Genomic DNA, 20,965 nt, shown 5'->3' on the forward strand with positions numbered 1-20,965 from the left:
CTATCTATCTATCTATCTATCTATCTATCTATCTATCTATCTATCTATCTATCCCACAAAAAACTATAGTAGAAGGGGAGACTACCTGCAACTCAGAGATATATCCATTGCACTGAATGAGACAGATAGGTTCCTTAATTGTTGTAAAGCAGAAGCACAGAGAAATATGGCAGTCTTTATACAATCAAAATGGAGATTTAATATGAAGTAGGAGAATAAGTTAAGACCAAATTATATTACCTATGGTTGGAGAGGATAAGACCCTCACTGCAATTCTACTCCCAGCAATATAAAATATTTGTTTGGTAATACAGTGATTTCAGCCTGGAATAATGATAGCCAGCTATCTTTGGAGAATAATTGGGAATCCAATGTACCTTACTATCATTTGCATTTATCTCCCCCTCCCTCCTGCCACCTTCTGCTTGATAATGATAGCTGGATACAGTTATCCTTTTTGTTTGGAGAGTTATCTATCCCTAGAGACCTCAGTTGATTTTTAACACTTCTTGAAGTTACAGTGACTGGCTTTCATCATTCCTTTTAATGCAGTCTAAATTTTTTTAGAAAAAATAGATTTTATTTTCAGGGGGAAAAGTCCTAAGGGTGGGGCAAAAAGACCTCCAGAAACATTCAATGACACATAATGTTGAAAGACTGAAGGGTAATCCAAACCAGAGGTTTTGTTGCAATGTCCTTCACAGTTCACTGGAAACAAAATTCCACAGTTGTGATCCAAGTGGGCACAACTTGGATCAATGCTCAACAACACCACCCACCCAAAAAAAATACCCACCCTTTTCTTAATTGCCACCTCCTGACTTGACACAAGATATTCCATGCTCTCTCAATCCCTGCTTCTTGTTTATGGAGAGTTGAAGATGTTCTTGGAAGAAAGAAAGAGGGAGTAAACACAAGCAATGAACAGGGCTGAGCACCATAATGTAAAAATCATTGGAGTCGCTCTCACTTTTGGTACCTATTGTGGACATGACAGGGAGGATGAAAACCTACATGACAATGACTTATTATGTTGTTCAGCTCCACTACTATATAGTGCTGAATTTAACTTTAATATTGGGGGAGGGGGTATTGTAGCACTGAAATGACCCCATTTAATCATTGATTCACCATTTTCAAATCTGTCTTCTTCTGTGTTCTGTTGCATCCTCTGCTTTACCTGTATTGTGTCTTTATATAGCAGATACAGTGAGCTGTAAATGGATTGCTGTGAATGAGGTTTCCACCTTTCCATTGTGATCAGAGTAAATAATTCCTGCTAGGCCACCAAAAATCATAGTTCAGAATAGGGAAAGAGGAAGGAGAGGCCAGTAAATGAGGGAGACACGGTCATCTTATCACTGCAAATGACATCAGACTCCTCCTCCCCCCACAATAAAAAGCAATACTTTATGGCTGGAAGAAAACACATTGATAAATGTCATTGCCTCAACCCATTTTATTTTAAATTGTTGAGTTTATCGCAGCATGAAAAAAACCTACAGTTGATGTTGGGAAATGAGGCTGAACAAATCGGAACAAGGAGGGTATCGTTTGGATTGCTAGAAAGAAAGCATGGCAATACCTCTGTCTGGATTCCCTCTGGAGGGGGGGGAATGAAGGCAACCAGGTGGGAGGAGGAATGGAAAGAAGCAGCTACAAAAAAGAGAAGAAGGAGGCAGTGAAACATAGCTATTTTAAAAAGAGACTGAAAGCTGGTCATAGAAATCAGTGGAGAAATCAAAGACTTTAATGTTGACAGATGAAACTGAGCATAAGAGGCTCCACCACCATCTCAAATATTATCATATTAGAGGTATTGACATTCACTTTAAAAGCCTGAAGTGGAATGGTTGTGCTCAGAAGCCATAAAATATTGACTGATGATGGTGGGAGCCAAGATTAGAACGCAGTATCTAAACCTACAAGCCTTCCCAGAACTCGAAAAGAAACCTTAAAAAATGTATTAGTTAGTTAGAATTAGCCCACTCCCAAAAGCAATGTCTTATTGCTGCTGTTAACAAGTTTTTAAGAAATAATTGGTTGGGATTACTTTTTTGGTGTTTTTCAATTTTAGGGTTTTTTCCCCCAGATCAATTTAAATAGTAAGATAATAACCTAATTTTGGGAAGCATCTCCTTAGAATGCACCAGGATAATTTTTTAAAGTAGCTTCTTGTGATGCCCATTATGGGTTGTTTTTTAATTCCTTTTTTTGAAGGAAAAAAACTGGGGGGAAATAGCCTAAAGTTAAAAAGCATTGTGTTTAAATGCCTGCAAGAAAGCCTTTTTTAACCTCAGAAGAATTATGAATGAACATCCGTTACTTGTCACATGCAAAAATACTGTATAACAATTTTCCTAATTGCTAAGATATTTTCTTGTTGTTGTTTTGCAAAAGGAACATTGTTATGCACTTGTAGGCTGTTGGAGGTAACCTGAATTACTTGCAATGTGTTATTTCCAAACTCTGGGCTTTCTACCCGGCACCATTTTGTCCTAAGAGTTCTCTTATTCATAATTCAGACTAAGGAATGGGCTAACCATCTAGTTCTGTTAGATTTCAGTTTTAAAAAAACAAGCAAAAAGGTACAATTGAGATTTGGTGCAGAGCTTTATGCAGCAAAGCATGAGAAAACAGTAAGACCAGCCACACCAACCCGCACTCATGTGTATTAGCCCAGTAAAAGATGAAACAGTCTTCATTTAAAATAACATTAAAAAAATTACTCACAAATCTTGTGCATAGTTCATATACACAGGCACAGCTTCGAGATGAGGATAAAAAGGAAGTAGAAAGTGTACACGTTACTTAGTAGAAAGTATTTAAAAGAAACAAGAAATTACCACAAACATGCATACCTAAGGTCCTTGAAAGTCTCAGCATGCAAAAGTTGCTATACTCAACAAATTCCAGGGGGTTGGAACTTCTTCACAAATGATTTTTCCACAAATGGTTAGGCAATGGGAAAATCCAAACAGGGCTGTGTATGTTCTGTAGTTGTGAATGCTTCAGAAACTTTCAAGTGCTGTGTGATAAAACAATGTAACTATTCACCTTACTTCTCAGAAAAATTCCCACACACTCTTTGCATTGATTCTCTTGAAATTGAAGTGGTTTGTGGCTTAGCAAGGCAAGCTACACTACAGGAGAGGACAGTGGGGAGGAGAGAAAAGAAGTGGAGAACTCTTTATTTTTCAGTGAGCCCTAGGCTTCTGAAGCTCTTTAAGAAGTACAGTCCAAGTCTATATGGAAGTAAGCCCTCACTAGCTTTTATTTTTCCATACTCCTGGAAGGAAATGCCAACATGGGCCCTTTACTGTATCTCATACATTTTATCTATCTTATGGTAAAACTGATTTATAAGCTGGTCAATGGCCATAATAAATTATTGATTGATTGAAGGCCAACATGGGTTGACTTGGAGGTAAATCCCACTGATTTTAACAGGACTTACTCCCAGGTAAAATTGGAATACGATTCCCATGTCTTGGTGAATTTGGGAGATGGGAAGGGACTTTCTGCCACATAGGAGAGGATTGAAAAAAGAATTCCTGCTTTGAAACATATAAGTAAAGGTTTCTTCTTTTATGGAAGGAAAATCCATTACAGTACTACTTGGAAGTAAACCCTATTCACTTGAATCAAACCTACTGTCTCCTGCACTCAGAAGATGCCCCCTTCCAAGAATAAGCAAGGGGGTTATGGTGGGAAGCTGTTGTTCCATATGTTGGCTCCCCTGGCACACATCACCAAAAAATGTGGACTTTCATGACCAACATTTGTGGCCATTGGAATGGTACGGAAGCTGGACTTTGCTAATGAGGCAGAACATCACCAGTATGGGAGGGGAACAAAGGAAGCAAGATGCCAAAACATACACCCTAAAAAAAAAAAAAAGACAGTCACTGAAAGTAAGTCACCTTTTAAAGGGGGGCAGATGACTGTAGATTGCTGAAATAATAAACCATGAATGTGGATTGTTGTTTGCACTGTGGAAGCGGAAGTTTAAGAGATGAAAGATGAGGCATTACCAGAAAGTGACATCATGACTTTAACCCTGCATGAATGGATGCATAGTAGAAAGGATTTCACACCTACAGAGAACCTAGGCTTGAATTATATGAGGTCCTCAATGTGTGCATGGTGAGGGGATGAGAACAAGGAAGTGAATGAGCTTTGTGAAAGAGCCACTCAGGATTTAGAATGGCATGACTCCCTTGCTTTCCCACATCAAACATTGAGTGGCACTGTAATATGAAACAAGGAAATTTTTTAATACTTTTTGCTTACAAGCAAAAATTATGAATTTTGACCTACATTGTGAAGAATATTTGGAAAGACCATTAGACAGTGGGGACTGGAGCAGACAAGGCTTGTTCAGGGGATGCTGTTGGCTCTTAGACTACTGTTGGTTCTTAGGTTTCTGGTTGCCAAAGGCAATGGAGAGACTTAACAGACCCAGCAGTTGCTTCTGTTTATCAAAAACATTTATCACACTCAAAGATCATCTGGATTGGCAAAAAGCCTCAAGATTTAGCATGCATTGTACTTGTACTGATCATGTTTCCCCAAAATGATGTACCTCCTGTCCTACTGTATTCTACATGAATTTCCAGGGCCAGCTATGACTTTTGGAACCCAGGACAGGAGTCAATTTATTTTTACTCCTGAGAAATTCCAATGCAGGCAGGGACTAATGCTGAGATCTGGCTACATGGTCTCATCTGGGTGGTGGCTTTGAAAACTTATTGAATGGGGGTATGGCACCTTTCTTTCCTCAGTATATATCTGGGGAGGGGAGGAGACCCAGTCCACATTGCACTCCAGGCAGGAAGACACAAGAAGGAAGAGCCACTATGTGTTAGGCATGTTTGGATGTGGGAGCAGGCCCAACTGTGCCAAGGCATGATATCAAGACTGCTGCATCACAGGATTTTTTGCTAGTATGAAGGAGCCCCCTGACAATTTTTAACACTATCCCTATAGCCTCTTTTAACATTTAAGAGAAACAAAGCTTGAGCCGATCTAGCATTATCAAATCATCACCTTCACCTCCCTTACCTTAAGAGTAATACCATAATATGTATGCATCACTATATAGTATATGTCCTCCTACCAAGTGAATATGTGTATATAATTTTTCATCTCCTTCTCTTCCCTCCAGGAATACCTGGATGTTCTAGGAAGGCCAATGGTCTTGGCAGGAAACAAGGCAAAACAGGTTCAGTGGACCAACGCCTATCAGGATGCTTTGGTAAGGAGGGGAGAAAAGCTATCTCAGAGATCCAACATATGAAAACAAAATAAGGCACCAAAAGTCAGAGAGAGAGAGAGAGATTTAAAATTAAAAAAAATCTAGTCTTGTTACATGTGTACATGTACTAATTCTAAAAGGAAGGTCTAGCTGTTCTTCAGTGTCACAAGATGTATTGCAAGCTCACCCAACTGCTTTTGTCCTATAGTTGGACAGTAATAGTTCTTTAGTGCTGTTCATAAAACCTTACCAAATGCCCCAAAGGGCCCTCTTGATCCCCTTTCTGATTGGCCTTGTACAATCCTATAATTGGCCTGGAAAACAAATTTTTGCTTTTCTGGTAAGGTCATAAATCTCAATGCAGCATTTCTAGTCCAGCATTTCTAGTTTGATTTCTTCCCCAGTTTCATTCAGATAACAAACATTGACTATTACAGTCTACAACAGTATCCATGAAAGATGTCATTACACCTTTCTGACTATTCTCCTACAGATAGTTATTCCATTTACCATATTTTCTTGCTTTGCATAGGGTCTAGGCTTGGTGGTGACGGGCACTCTACCAGTGTTCAATCTCACTGAGGATGGCAGTGGTGAAAAGAAGGTATGTTTTCATCTTACAGGGTGCTCTCACTTGAATTTGGGCCTATAGTTTATTTTAAATTTGTTTAATCCATTCAGATTAGAGGTCCACAACTGTTAGTTAAATAAGCTGCTGTGAAGAGGGTGTATGCATGAATGAATGAGTGGGGCTGGGGATGGGGTGGCTAAGGTCCATTGGTGCCCAAACTTGGAAATACTGTCTGGGTCTTCTGGAAGTTGAAGTCCAACAACATCTGAAGAACCAAGTTTGGAAACTACGGCCCGTTGAAAACGGGCACTTTAGTATGTGCTCTGCACGTGCTAGGGTTAAAAAGGGGCGTCCTTTATGGACACCCCCAACCCTAGGACGCGCGGAGCGCGCACAAAATGGCGGCAGCCGTTCCACACAGCCATGAAGATGTCACAACCACGCCACCTCTATATGGGGCGGCATGGAAGTGACGTCATCGCTCCGCGCCAGGGCGTCTAGTGCGCCCTTAGCGCGGAGCAGGAAGGAGCTCCATTTCGGAGCTCCTTCCTGGTTTGGTCCGCTGGGCGCAGCCTTCACACGGCTGCGCCCAGCGGACCAAAGGAGAAAGGGGCCAAGCGGCCCCTTTCTCCTCCTCCCCACGGACACCCCTTTCCGGGCTGCGGGGAAGGGGCCGTTCTGGCCGCTGAGGCCCCGATACACCGGGGAAAGGGGCGGGTGCAGCCCGCCCCAAACAGGCAGTCTGTAACCCACCTACAAGACTTCATAAAGGTTTGTTTTATTCTGCCTTCCATGCAGTTGCCATCCTAATACCTGTTATTGGGGGGGGGGGCTTTCAAATGCTATGAGGTCATCTTGAAATTATTGCTGAATCAACCCTAAATAGGATCCAATCCAGTTTTATGCCAAGAAAAATCAATAGACATGTAGGTTGGCAGGATTTTTTTTTTCCTGGAGCCATTCAGCTCATCACCTTGCAACCACCATCTTATCCTTTATGCAGTGTTTTTGCTCTGACTCCTCTTCATCAAACTAAGCCCAAGGGCTGTATGCCTAAATGAGGCAGCATTTATTTTGTGGATTTTGAAGGTAGCTGAAGTCAAGGGTGACAGCAAAGCATATATTCTACCTTCATACACAGGAACCTAGGATGTATCTTCAATGCAGAAGTAAAGCCTTTTGCCACTACTTTAACTGTTATGACTCCATCCTGTGAAATACTGGGATTTGTTTTTTGGTGAGGTATTCAGCCCAATCTGTCAGAGAGCTCTGTTTCCTTACCAAACTACAAATCTCGGGATTCTGTAGTACCCATCATGGCAACTAAAGAGGTAGCAGACTGCTTTATTTCTGCAGTGTGGATATAGTTCTAGTCACATTTTCATTGGGGCAAGTAGTAGGGGAACTGTGCCATTTATAATACAGTGGATCCTTGTTATACGCTGGGCTTTCGTTCCATGATCCCCCATGGATAACAAAATCTGTGGGTGCTCCAATCCCATTAAATATAATGACATAGCAAAATGGTGTCCCTTATAAAAATGGAAAATCAAGTTTGATATTTGAAATGTATACTTTGTTGGAACATTTTCAAACCATGGATACTTGAATCCATGTATTAAAAAATCTGTGTATAAGAAAGGCCAGCTGTAGATGTTATAGAGAATACTTATTGCTGTAACAGAAACAGACTCTGACATAGATTAACTGCCTGGTAATGTAGAGGCAAAATAGAGGCAAAGTCAACATTCCCAAGACTAGGGCTTGGAGTGAATGCTTTGGGCTTGCTAAACAGCTACATGGTCAAAATGTTCCAGGACATCTGGATGGGAAAATACTAAGAGCCTTATATGAGCCCCATCAGCTTTCTAGAGGAGCAGGTGGTAATATAATATCAACAACAGCAAGAGTGATAGCTATATCTTAAGTATTTCAAGAGAATTTTCCACACATTATAATGGCAGCTGACTACCAAAAGCAAACAAGCTCCAATAAATAGATCACAAATGCTTCCTATCTCCCCAGTGAGTAGAATCACAGCGTGTGTCCACAGTTTGTCTCATCTGCCTTATGCTCCTGTTTGTTTAGATTTATTAGCAGTAATAGACCTGCCATGGCATTCTATGTCAGCTTGTTTTTAAGCAGGCAATGATCTGTTTCTGAGCTAGGTAAGTGACAAGGCCAAAGACCAAGCCATTTATTCTCCAGGGACACTGGTTATTGCCTCATAAAGCAGCATAGCAGCTCCATTGCAGCAATTATCTCACGCTGTGCATTGTAACATTTGATATGATGCTTGTTTGTTTTTGCAGGTGCAGGCAAAAGAAGGATATACTTATCTTACTTACCTTAACGAGGCATGCAGTTAGGGTTGGGTTCCTTGAGAGGGGACTGACTTTAATGAGTTCAAGCAACATTGGAAAATACCTTTTTCTCTCTATACTCCATGGAACCTGAGATCAGCTGGCTTTAGATACATACCAGAAGACATTACCAGACATCCGTTGCCCTCTTGGAGCCTTTAGTCCCAAGCAAGATCCAGTATCTCTGATATACTTGAAGTACTGCACTTAATATTTTGTACTAATAAAGTGAGAGATAAATTCCCTTGTTAATGCAAATAAGATAGTTGCCGGACTACCTACTGGTTACACTGTGCAGGACAGGGAATTAGTTTTCAGCTTGAAAAGTTATCTGTCTTTCCAGTGTGGTTTCTGATTGCAGAAGCTATCTCTCTTTGCTGTTCTCATTGAGGCAAAGGGCCTTTTCACCATATACAATTGAGGCACCATGATTCCACTTTAACTGCTGGGTCTATGTCCTATGGAGTCCTGGGATTTGCAGTAGAAAGGGACATTTAGAATTCTCAGCCAGAGAGTGCCTCTTGTGCCTCTGATCAAACTGTAAACCCCAAAATCCTATAGAATGGAGTCATGGCAGTTAAAGTGGAGTCATCATGATATAACTGCATAGTATGTACGGGCCCAAAGTCTAGTGCACACAACACTGAAGATTTTGATATTGTAGGGTTGCCAGGTTAGATGCAAGATGAGGCTCTTGTGACTTTAACCCCAAATAGATTGGGAAGCAAGATGAGTACTGTGGCAAGGTACTTCTTACCTTTCAAATTCACACTTTCAGCTACAGCCATTCTTTCCCAACATGGGTCTGTCCTCTCCTGTGGAGAGTGGGGGAGCAGATGCAGAGGCACTGATGATGTTTGGTGTTTCTCTGCCCCCTCTCTTCCCACTCTCCACTGGGGAGGCAAGAGCTGTGTAAGGGGAGAATGGCTACAGATGAAAGTTCTAGTCTGAAAGGTAAAGGAAGGCAGGTACCTCTGTCCATCATGGAAGAATATTATGGTACCTCCTCCTGTTTCTGGGATTAAAGTTAACAGGACTCATTCCTGTATCCAACCTGGCAACTCTATGACATTGCTGGACTTGGTTGTATGTGTCTGGTAGTTTCTTCCATCACAATCCCCATAATCAGGAGGATGCCTAAGTTTACAGAAGTCTTCCCCTGGTTCTCCAGACAGTGCTTAGTACATGGAAGGCTCACATTACTTCCACATGGAACTCTTAATATACATGATGCACCATTCATCATGGCCATTTCACAAGGCCCTTCTACTCTGAATGCAAAAGCTAAGCAGGCTTGGGTCTGTCAGTACTTGGATGGTAAGTGATTAGTGATCTCCAGGTAGGAATGAATTCTCCAGGCAGGAATGAATCCTGCCTGAACCCTGGACAGCCATTGCTGTGTGCTGCCAATATAGGACCAATGTGTGAGTTACAATAAAGCAGCCCTCTTTCCTCCATTCTTCCTTTTTAATGATGATAAATCTATTTTGCTGGAAAGATGTGGGTCAGAAGTATTAGTAGTAATAGTAGCCTGAATTCTATTGGTTAACCCAGTTAGAGTAGACTCTTTAGATCAATGGACTTTGCATAGGTGTAGTTTCAATGGGTCTACTCTCAGTTGATTCAATGGGTCTACTCTCATACTCTATGATTGGATTCATGTCATTATTATTAACTTTATTTCATCATGCCTTTTCCCCAGAACTGGGAATCAAGACAGCATACACATGAAAAATAACAATTAAAAACATACAGAAAGTCAGCATTAAAACTGAATTAAATTATCAAGCATATTTAAAATATACACTCTAAAAAGATTTTTTAAATGTTAAACAATACAGTTTTAAAACAATTCAGCACTTACAGGCTTTTTATTAAAGCCTGTTAATTCTAAAAGTCAATCTAAATAAAAACATATTTGCCTGTTGGCAAACCTATGGCACGCATGCCAGAGATGGCAGGAGAAGCCATTTTTGTGCACACGCGGAAGGTGGGAAAAAGGAGGAACAGGCGCACACTGTTCCCAGCTGTGCAGGGCCCTCAGCTGTCTCCGGAGAGGCAGCTGAAGGCCTGCGATGGTGTGTGGGGAGAAGGAACAGGTGCACATCTATTTGTACTCTTCCAGGCCATCCTGGGCCTTCAACTGTCTCCAGAGAGGCAGTTGAAGGCCTGGGAGGGCAGGGAAAGAGAAGAAGCAGATGCACACCTGTTCCTCCTCTTCCCTCTGCCCACCCGGGCCTTCTGCTGTCTCCAGAGAAGTCCCTCTTCGCAGAAGGCAGAAGTTCTGTCCCTGGACGTCCCATCCCCTAGATATTCCACATACATACCTGACACTGGGTGACACCCAGTGTGGGAACATCTTTGCATTTTGGCACACAGTTTCTAAAAGGTTTGCCATCACTGCCCTAAGGAGTGTGTTTAATCCAATCAGAGAAGTACAGGTCCAAAACACACAGCAAAAATAATCCACTTTGAGACCGCTTTAACTGCTCTGGCTCAATGCTAGGGAATTCTGGGAATTGTAGTTTTGTGAGACATTTAACCTTCTCTGTCAGAGAGCTCTGGTGTCACAATAAACTACAGTGCCCAGGATTCCCTAGTACTGAGCCAGGGCAGTTAAAGCAGTCTCAGACTGGATTATTTCTGCACTGTGCTTTGGACCACAGTCTGCTAGATAGCCTGGACCTAAGATGTATAGAGTATACAGGTTGAGTTTCCCTTATCTGGAATTCTGAAATCCAAAATACAGCAAAGTCCAAAATTGTCCACATAGGTGGCTGAGATAGTGACACCTTTGCTTTCTGATGGTTCACTGTATGCATAAATGAATTGCATGTTTAGACTTGGGTCCCATCGACAAGCTATTTTTGTGTGTGTGTGTGTGTGTGTGTGTGTGTGTGTGTGTGTGTAAATACTGCAAAACCTTTTTAAAAAATCCAAAATGCATAACACTTCTGGTCCAAAGCCTTTTGGATAACATTCAATCAGTGTATTCAAAGGTCTGAATATTCTGTAATAGTAAAAGTTTGCTACCAGTCCTGAAAAATAGCAAAATCTGGACTAAGCAAATGCAGATGAGAAACCACCCAGGTTCAAGGGCTTACCCAGTACACAATGATCACTAATTAAGCAGACACTAATCCTCTTTTCATATCCTCCCACCCTGAGGCCTTGCCATCAACAACAGAGCAATACACAGATTAACAGGGAGATCGCTCCTCCCTACCCAGGGCCACACAGTGTGTGTGTGTGTGTGTGTGTGTGTGTATCCAACTCTCTTCCAGATCAGCATTTTCTGAAGATGCCAGCCACAAATGCTGGTGAAACGTTAGGAATAAACTCCTCTAAAACATGGCCACGGAGCCTGAAAAACCCACAAAAACTATTCCATAACTCTTTATTCCCAAAGATTTGGGCAATGGTTTCAGTGACCACTGGTGTGGATGGGATATGGTGACTTCACAATGAAACAGATAGCATGGGCACATAAAGGGTGCCATGTTAAAGTTCCACAAGCTACAGAAAACAGAACAGCAATGACACATACCAAAGCAGACTCAGTCTTCTTCTGTTCATGGGTGAAGCATCTTCATCCTGTGGGGAAAAGCAGTAGACATCATGCAACACAATGCAGATTTCAGGTTAAGATTGGATCTAATCTCAGAGAATTTTAAATAATGAAAATTCATAGTTGCAAGTGAAAGGTAACAATCAGTAGTATACAATTCTGAAATCAACCTTTCTACGAGGGTTTTCGCTTCATTGCCAGTATAGCTGGACTGAATCCCCCACTGTTCTCATTTTACAAGAGATCTTAATCACACTGTATAGAGCAGCAGCTGAGTTCAGTAGTGAGGAATGGGCAGAAAAGGGCATATCCTGTAGTGCTGCTACAAAGGGCCAAAGCAGAAAACAAGTGATGGGTGATGGACTTAACTGTGCTGAAGTTCTGGCCCAAAGTAAGCCACACATGCCATTTTCAGGCTATTGGCACCAATATTCCACTCTTTGATTACTTCCTTAGGGGATTGTTGGAAAATTCCTGTGTCCTTTGAGAATCTGCAGTACAGATTTCCTTTCCTCTTGCAGTATTTGACAGATCTCTTGAGAGTTCTAGGATATTACTGACATCCTTTTCACTTGATACTAATAAACACCAAGTGACACATTAATTTGCTTACTGGGTGATATTAGTACACCACATATGTTGATGTAGGCCTGGAAATGCTCAAGCAAATAGTTTCACCATATCATCATTGTACTCCATTTGCAATTCCAAGATGAATGGGAACAGTCAGAAAACCAACATGTACAAGTTTTTGTACATTCTCTTACATGAAAGAGAGTAATAAGTTCCTGTTACCAGACACTTTATACCACAAGGTTTTAAACAATTTAAAGAATAAACATATATGAAAACAGAGATACAGAAAGGTGTTGTATCTTCTTGTGTGTAAATGAGAGAACAAGAGAATGTACTTGAATATAGAGAAGTTAATAGAGTGGCAGGCTAAGGTGGTTAATATGGGAAGAAAAAGTCTACCCAACTTATTTTTCTTCCATAAGTGTTAGACTTTTGCAAATAACTAGGCCATGATACTTTCTGTCTTCCTCTTCAGGAGAAAGATAAAAGAGTAAAGCAGAGGCTACATATGTCAACATAGTATGATTTCAAATTAAAAACAACTTTCTTTGTTGTTTGTGTGTTTTCAGAACCAGCTCATCCTGGGTGTTGTGGGAATCGATGTGGCTCTGAATGACATCAAAAAGCTGACACCACGATACAATGTGCGTAGAGATTAGATGTCTTTCCCTTACACCCTTCAGCCTCCCTGAAGACTCAGCTACAAGAGAGTAAAGCAAGCAGACAAGGAAGGAAGGAAGGGGGGACATCTTTGAGAATTAGCTTGAAGTTTACTTTTGCACAGAATTCTCCAAGTTACTTCTTTTAACTTTACCTCAAGATCATTCTCTTCTGTTGAAAGTCATCAACTTTCTAGCATGAATTGAATTGGGAATGCTTTACTTTGGTTTAGAACACCTTATAGAGATTTACAGTGCAATCCTATACATTTCCACTGAGAAGTAAGTCCCACTGAATTTAGTAATGCTTACTCTCAAGTAAATGGCTATAGGATTGTAGCCTTCCTCTGTCCATGGGTTCTGCACTGGAGGAATACATAGTCCAGAAGTCTGTGAACAAAATCTGCAGCAGTGGTTTGGGAGTTGCTCTAATGCAATTCAACTCTTTACTTTTGAACTATATTTTGTTCCTCTTCAGAAAGAACTTGTCTTTTTGTCTTCTAATCCAGCTAGGGGCTAATGGCTATATGTTCGCTATTGATTTGAATGGATACGTATTGCTACACCCAAATCTACGACCTCTGGTAAGAACACTGTTTTTTTCCCCCTTTTCTCACACACCATCACTGATGAAAGATTATGCACATTTTCATCCCATTGATCTCACAGAGGCCGGAATTCTGGTATGGACATACACATCCTTATGCATGTGGATGTCCTTTTTGGGGTACTGCAGGGTTAATATTCTCTTGCTTTTGAGTGGCGGGGGAGACTAACTTTAGTAGACCCATTCAGTCAACTGAGTCAACATACAGGTAAATGCCCACTGATTCAATGGGTCTATTGTAATTAGGAGTGACAAGTAGAGTAGGAATTAGTTTACTGAATGTGCCAACCAGAATATGCCAAGTGCTCATACTGATATAAGAGCTCATCATTAATTGCATATTGTGATGTTCAGACTTTGTATGCCAGTTACTCTGGTGCTAGAACCACAATGGGAATCATGATGATGTTGCTGGGCTGCAACTCCCATCCACCTAAGCTAGCATAGCCAAATATGAGGAATGCTGGGAGCTATAGTCTAACAACATCTAGAGGGCTGCATGCTTCCCACAACTGCTCTAGAGGGTGAATGTTTCTTGTCATTTATTCTGCATATAGTTGGGATCGGATAGTGTAACTCAGCCTGAGGAAAAACAGCTTATCTGGAAGCTGTTTCCAATGGCACTGGAATGGCCCCCTGAACTATAGAACCCCAGTGGCACAGGAAACAAAGGAACAAGGTTTGGGCCACAGGGCTCTTAATTCAAACTTTATGGCATCTGTCGATTAAGACTACCTGTACATCTAGATTGGTATAATCATCTGATCTGACAACTGTGACCTCTATTGTTCATTCTCTGTATTTATATTTACACCGTATGATTGTTCTAATCTAACTGATAAGCAATGACTGAAAGAGACTGAGCAGGATCAATTCTATACATTCAGGAACTGAATGAATCTAGTTTTCAGCTAATTATTCACCACTTTAGAGTTAAGGCCGGTTTGCTGCACTTAATGCAGAGCAGGAAATGGTGTTCTTGTCAGCTGAAAAGCCCTAATTGGCCATTTTGGGGAATATGATCTATGAACTTTCCTTCCATTTCTAGCAGGTATAGACAAAAATGAGCTGAACCCCTTGTATGAAAGATTAGCTCCTTGGGATAGTAAGAAAAAGGAAAAATGTGAATGAGGAAACCCCAGCTAATTTATTTCAGGAGATGCTCTGTGTCCATCAGGGTGGGACAAGTCAAAAAGGCTTCCAGCTTGAATACAGGTCAGATAAATTGTTCATTAGAAGGCCAGCCAAGAATTAAGGCACTGAGAAATAGCAACAATCAGAGTGAGATATGTTTCATTGGCAGAAATGTCCAACTCAGTAGATCAGCATTATTAATAGACAAGTGATGTGTCAGAGATAGATGGAAGTCACAGCTATTTGCTAAGTCACCTCAGTTCCACTCTGATCAATAACAAATGGCTCATTAGTGTAACACCACTGGCACCACCTAGAGCTTCCTTTTTCTCTGTGTGTTTTGCATGAATTTGCCCAACCTCTCAGAAAGACCCTCCCTTCAAGGCAAGGCACTACTATTTTCTAACATAGACAACCCTTGATAAAGAGCTCTCTTGTCACATACATTATGTGTTTCTGGACACTCGAGGTTTTCTCTGCGAATAGTCTTGTTTTGTTTCTGAAAAGCATCAACCAACTCCTGCCTTTGGCAGTGTGTGATAGATGTGTTGATCGAACACTGAGGAGGAGAGCAGGGATAGAATTGATTACCAGTTTCTTGTCCCTTGGAGCATTATAATAAAAGAATGAAACCATGATTCAGAAGTGATTGGTAGTATTCTACAAAGCAGGATGATCAAATTCTATCCAGACCTAACAGAATTGATCTATTTTCTACTGTGGATATTTCCCCTACAGAAAAATCAGTAAAGGGTTATTATCTTATTTGTATCTGCAGAGTATTTGACATGCAAAAACGTGTTCCGGCATTTCCAGGACAGGTTCTGTCATGAACAAAATGTTCTTTGACATCTTGACCTGTTAGATTTTGCCCCAAGTCCCATCCTGACAGCACTGATTAGAAAAATCCAGTGAATGATGAACAAGATGAAGACTTCAACTAAACTTCCCTTAGCTTTATATGTTTTCATGACAGTCTGAAGCTCTATGTTTTTATTTCCTTAATTCAAATTAAAGAATGAAGAGGAATTCTCTCCATCCTCTCCCCACAGTCAGAAGTATAGCTGAGGTGGGAGAATGAAAGCATTTCCTTCTCAAATAGAAATTGTTTCCCCTCAATGAAATTTTCCTTCCTAGCATCACAATGAGTGAAATATTGAGAATCACTCACTTGTAGAACTCTTTAATATTTGCTGTTTTTACATTCCCTTGGTACCTTTGCCTACCCCCTTTTCTTTGGATGCCTAGGCTCTGTTTCTAAATGCTCAGTTGATATTTTTAGTTACTGGGATGTCAGAAATTTTAACAGTTTCATAGGGTGCAGAATTCTAATTCGGGGCAGTGCACTCTTTTCCACCCCCATTGTAGCTAAGCTCTGCCTCTAGTAAGAGCAGAAGCTTGTAATGGATTGAAGGCTGCTGCCTTGAGTTCCAGTCTGATTCAGATGTACATAGAAGCCTCCAAAATAGAGAAGAGAAGGGAAAGTATGTCTGCTTCTCACTCCCTACCATGTAACATTTAACAAGTGAGATGTAATTGTTTTTTTCAATTTCCCCGTGTTTCCAGGACCACTTGGCAAAAAAAAAGAAGACATATTCCTGCCTGACTCTGAGACTGTCAGGTGGGAGAATGAGCTAGAGCAGTGTTAGAAATTTGCCAAGGGATCTCCTGGAGCAAGATTGTAGGATGTTTGTGTGTTTTCATTTTCCCTCAAGAGAATTTCTCAACTGTTGCAGGGAAAATAATGTTCCATGAAGAGTATGGGTTGTGGAGGCAGGGGTTAAGATAACTTCCAACATTTCAGACTAGGGATGGAAATAATATTTGAAAATATTTCAAAAAATGGTTTTAAAAACATGTTTTTTGAGTGTTGAGAAAGTGTGATGGGAAGAATCCTGGAGTAACAAAAATCTTCGCAGTTATGACTTACTGTGTGAAAAAAACACATGGTTGTTTTGTGCAGAAATCAGAATTTTCTGACAGCTTTTTCTGCATCAGAAATAATATTTTTATATAGAAATACTGTATTAATTCCTACACAGAAAATGCTGTTTTTTGTGCAGAAAATGTTGTTTTATATGCTAATCAACTATGTGATAATTTTACGCAGAATAAATCCCCAATACCAGGGTTTTCTAAGCAGAAAACAGCCTTTCTGCACATGAATTAATATTTCTGCTTAGAAATATTATTTTACATGCAGAAAAGGCTGTGTCATGTGCAGAGAATATTGATTTCTGCACAAAACTACCACGTGGATTTTTTTCACAAAATCAGCTTCAAATTTCAAATAGTCTTTGAAAATTGCAGCAGGAAGAAAATTGCTGAGATTACTTGTGGAAGTAATTTCCTTGTGTAATTACTTCAAGAAGAAATTCACTAAGGAATTACATCCCTATTTCAGACTGCTGAACATCATAATACGTGATGCACAAAATCCCCATGTGGGTGTTCAGGAAAACACTGTGCTTTCTATGCATAAAATAGCATTTTTGGAACTTACTTTGCAGAAAATGCTGTTTCCTGAGCAGACAATGCCATTTTCTGCACCAAAAAGGTCCCAAATGGAGATGATTCTGGTCAGTCCAGGATTCTCTTTATCAGCATTTCCCATTACTCAGGAAACACATTTTACCATTATATTTTGATCAATTGTAAACATTCTTTTCATCTCTAGTCTAGAGTTAAGATAATTCTGACTTGCTTACAGTGTGTTGAACAATGAGATCCCTTCCCAGTTCACCATTTCTTTTTCCTTTTAGATCATCAATTTCCAAGAACCAGTCACTCTGGACTTCCTTGATGCTGAACTAGAAGATGATAACAAAGAGGATGTAAGGAAATGAATCCATCCTACTTTTATTTTCATTTATTCAGTTATTTGTTTATTGTTGTCATTAAATATTTGTTACCCTAATCATCCTTAATTCATAGCATGTAATTAAAGGCAAAACCATACAACAAACATAAAAGCTAATGGCACTATAATGACATTTTGCTAATTGCAACAAGCAGTCCACCATGGTTCACTGCATATGGACACCTCTTGGTTATCTTTGGTAAACTTGGTGTTGCCATTACAAAAATAGCTGTGCAGGCATATACATACAAGATTAATTGCATTTTAATGTCATAAATTGCATGTACTCTATAGTGTATCCTGTTGCTTACATGTCTGTTTTTTCCATGTGCCATAGTCACCCACCATCAAACAGGTCTTCTCACATTTCCATAAATTTCACATGATAGTGTAGATAGTGTAGAGGTGGTATTTGCTTGTGTAAGTATCTTAAGAAACAGGATAAGAAAGGGTTGGATTGGGTCTAGAGTATCCAAGGATATAACTCCTAATCCCCTCAGTGTAGTTAGGCCTTAACGTCCACGTAGAAAACATGACAGAGTTTCCATTTTTATGGCCTATCCCCTAGTATTAAACAGATTGTCTTGACAGCTAAAGTGAAGAAGGGATGCAGAGAAGTGTTCCCAGTTCACTTCTGCTAGTTTTAGCAATAATGTCATTTTTCCTTTCTTCCCAGATCCGAAGAAGAATGATAGATGGAGAGAAAGGGACTCGAAACTTCTGGACTCTGATCAAATCTCAAGATGAGGTAAAAAAACTTTCTTTTGTGACTTGAGAAAGGTTAAAAGGAAATTAGAGGAAAGTTATCTCTAGGGAAAATAAGTTGCCAGAGTAAAGTCTGAATTATAGCTAGTAAGAGGTATGTTTATAGTTACTAGATTATCAGAAAGGAGACTAACCTAAAAATGTGTATTATATTGGATGAACTGAGAATTTCACACAAGAGTTCTAAACTACCAGCATTCAAGAGGATGCTTCCGGTATGTTCAGGATATAGAAATTTGTTACAAGAATTTCTGCAGAGTTCCATCTTGTCTCCTAAGGTTTTAATATTTCTCCTTTGGAAATGCTGAACTGATGCATGGAATCAGTAATGGATTGGATGAGGGCCAATAAACTGGCATTCAAGCAAGATAAGTTCTGTTTATAGGTGGTTGTGACAGGAAGTCGGGGTTTAATTTGTTTTTGATACATCAACCCCCTCTCAAATGTGAGATGCATGGCTTAGGAGTGCTTTTAGATCCAGCATTGTTGCTAGAAGAGCAAGGTTTGTGGCACACAATTTCTTCTACAAAGTGTAGGAAGGTATTACTGTTTTTCCCCTTTCTGAAATGATTGGCTAGCCACTGTTATTTATTAGCTGGTAAATTCATTTACTTGCGTAGAGTACTACAATTCCTCAGACATGGTTTTTGGGGATGCCTTTGAAATCTTCTTAGTTTTTCTGTTAATGCGGAATACAGCAGCCAGATTACAGTTGTTGTTGTTGTGTGCCTTCAAGTTGCCCCTGGGGCGAAGAATATATAATTTGCCCAAGGTCATCCAGTGGATTTCGTGGCCAGGCTGGGAATCAAACCCTGATCTCCAGAATCATAGTCCAACACTCAAACCAGGGTCAGCTATTTTAGATCTGATCTTAACCAACAAGGATGACTTGGTTAATGGGGTGCAAGTGGTGGGATCCTTAGGTGGAAGTGACCATGTTCTCCTGGAGTTTGTTATACAATGGAAAGGAGAAGCCAGGCATGGTCAGACATGCATTCTAGACTTTAGGAGAGCGGATTTCAGTAAACTTAGAGAAATACTCAGGGTGATCCCATTGTCAGGAATACTAAAAGAGAAGAGAGTTCAGGATGGATGGGAGTTTCTCAAAAGGGAAATACTGAAGGCACAATTTCAAGCAGTTCCAATGAGGAAGAAAAATGGGAGGTGTCTCAAGAAACTAGGATAGATGACTAAGGAACTTGCAACTGAGCTAACTTTTAAATGGAACATGTATAAGAAATGGGAAAATGGGGAAATCACCAAAGAGGAATTCAAAGAAATAGCTAGCATGTATAGGGGTAAAGTCAGAAAAGCTAAAGCACAGAATGAACTTAGGCTTGCAAGAGTGGTTAAGAACAACAAAAAGGGCTTTTATGGATATGCCCGCAGCAAAAGTAAGAAAAAGGAAATGGTAGGGCCACTGCATGGAGAAGATGGCAAAATGCTAACAGAAGACAGAGAAAAGGCAGAATTACTCAACACCTTCTTTGCCTCAGTCTCTCAGAAAAGGAAAAGGGTGCTCAACCTGAGGATAATGGAGCAGAGGACAGAATAGGGGAATTTGAGCACAGAATAAGTAAAGAGATAGTAGAGGAATACCTTGTTAATCTAAATGAATATAAGTCTCCAGGACCAGATGAACTACATCCAAGAGTTTTAAAAGAACTGGCAAATGTAATATCGGAGCCATTGGCAATAATCTTTGAAAACTCCTGGAAAACAGGAGATGCCCCAGCGGACTGGAGGAGGGCAAATGTTGTTCCCATCTTCAAAAAGAGGGGAAAAGAGGATCCCAACAATTATCGTCCAGTTAGTCTGACATCAATACCAGGAAAGATTCTGGAGCAGATCATTAAACAAAGAGTCTGTGAACATCTAGATGGCAATTCCATAATCACAAAAACTCAACATGTGTTTCAGAGAAACAAGTCATGCCAGACAAATCTGATCTTCTTCTTTGATAAAATTACTAGCTTGGTAGATGAAGGGAATGCTGTGGATATAGTATATCTTGATTTCAGTAATGCATTTGACAAGATTTCCCATGACATTCTTGCAAATAAGCTTGTAAAATGTAGGCTAGACAAAGTAACTGTTACATGGATTTGTAATTGGTTGACCGGCCGAACCCAAAGGGTGCTCAACAATGGCTCTTTTTCCTCCTGGAGGGAAGTGACCAGTGGGGTCCCACAGGGCTCTGTCCTGGGCCCAGTGCTATTCAACATTTTTATCAATACTTGGATGACAGAATTGGGGGCATTCTTATCAAATTTGCAGATGACACCAAATTAGGAGGAATAGCTAATACTCCAGAGGACAGGACCAACATTCAAAATGATCTGAATAGACTAGAAAGCTGGGTCAAAGCTAACAAAATGAACTTCAACAAAGAGAAATGTAAGGTACTGCACTTAGGGCAGAAAAATGAAATGCACAGATATAGGATTGGGGACACCTGGCTGAATGAAACTACGTGTGAAAGGGATATAGGAGTCTAAGCAGACCACAAGTTGAACATGAGTCAACAGTGTGATCCGGCAGCTAACAATGCAATTTTAGGCTGCATCAATAAAAGTATAGTGTCTAGATCAAGAGAAGTAATAGT

General features: G+C 40.3%; 1 protein-coding gene across 3 annotated transcripts in view; it reads left to right on the forward strand.

The window, feature by feature from the left end:
• CACNA2D2 (calcium voltage-gated channel auxiliary subunit alpha2delta 2) overlaps positions 1-20,965 on the forward strand; it is an 815,448-nt gene that overhangs the window by 738,539 nt on the left and 55,944 nt on the right. For all 3 annotated transcript variants that reach the window (XM_042451084.1, XM_042451085.1, XM_042451086.1), the window contains 6 exons: positions 5,168-5,257; positions 5,790-5,861; positions 12,905-12,979; positions 13,504-13,578; positions 17,498-17,569; positions 18,272-18,343. In XM_042451084.1, the coding sequence (XP_042307018.1) occupies positions 5,168-5,257; positions 5,790-5,861; positions 12,905-12,979; positions 13,504-13,578; positions 17,498-17,569; positions 18,272-18,343 (456 nt within the window). The remainder of the gene's footprint in view (positions 1-5,167; positions 5,258-5,789; positions 5,862-12,904; positions 12,980-13,503; positions 13,579-17,497; positions 17,570-18,271; positions 18,344-20,965) is intronic.

This window comes from Sceloporus undulatus, chromosome 2 (genome assembly GCF_019175285.1).
Source record: "Sceloporus undulatus isolate JIND9_A2432 ecotype Alabama chromosome 2, SceUnd_v1.1, whole genome shotgun sequence".
Classification (NCBI taxonomy): domain Eukaryota; kingdom Metazoa; phylum Chordata; class Lepidosauria; order Squamata; family Phrynosomatidae; genus Sceloporus; species Sceloporus undulatus.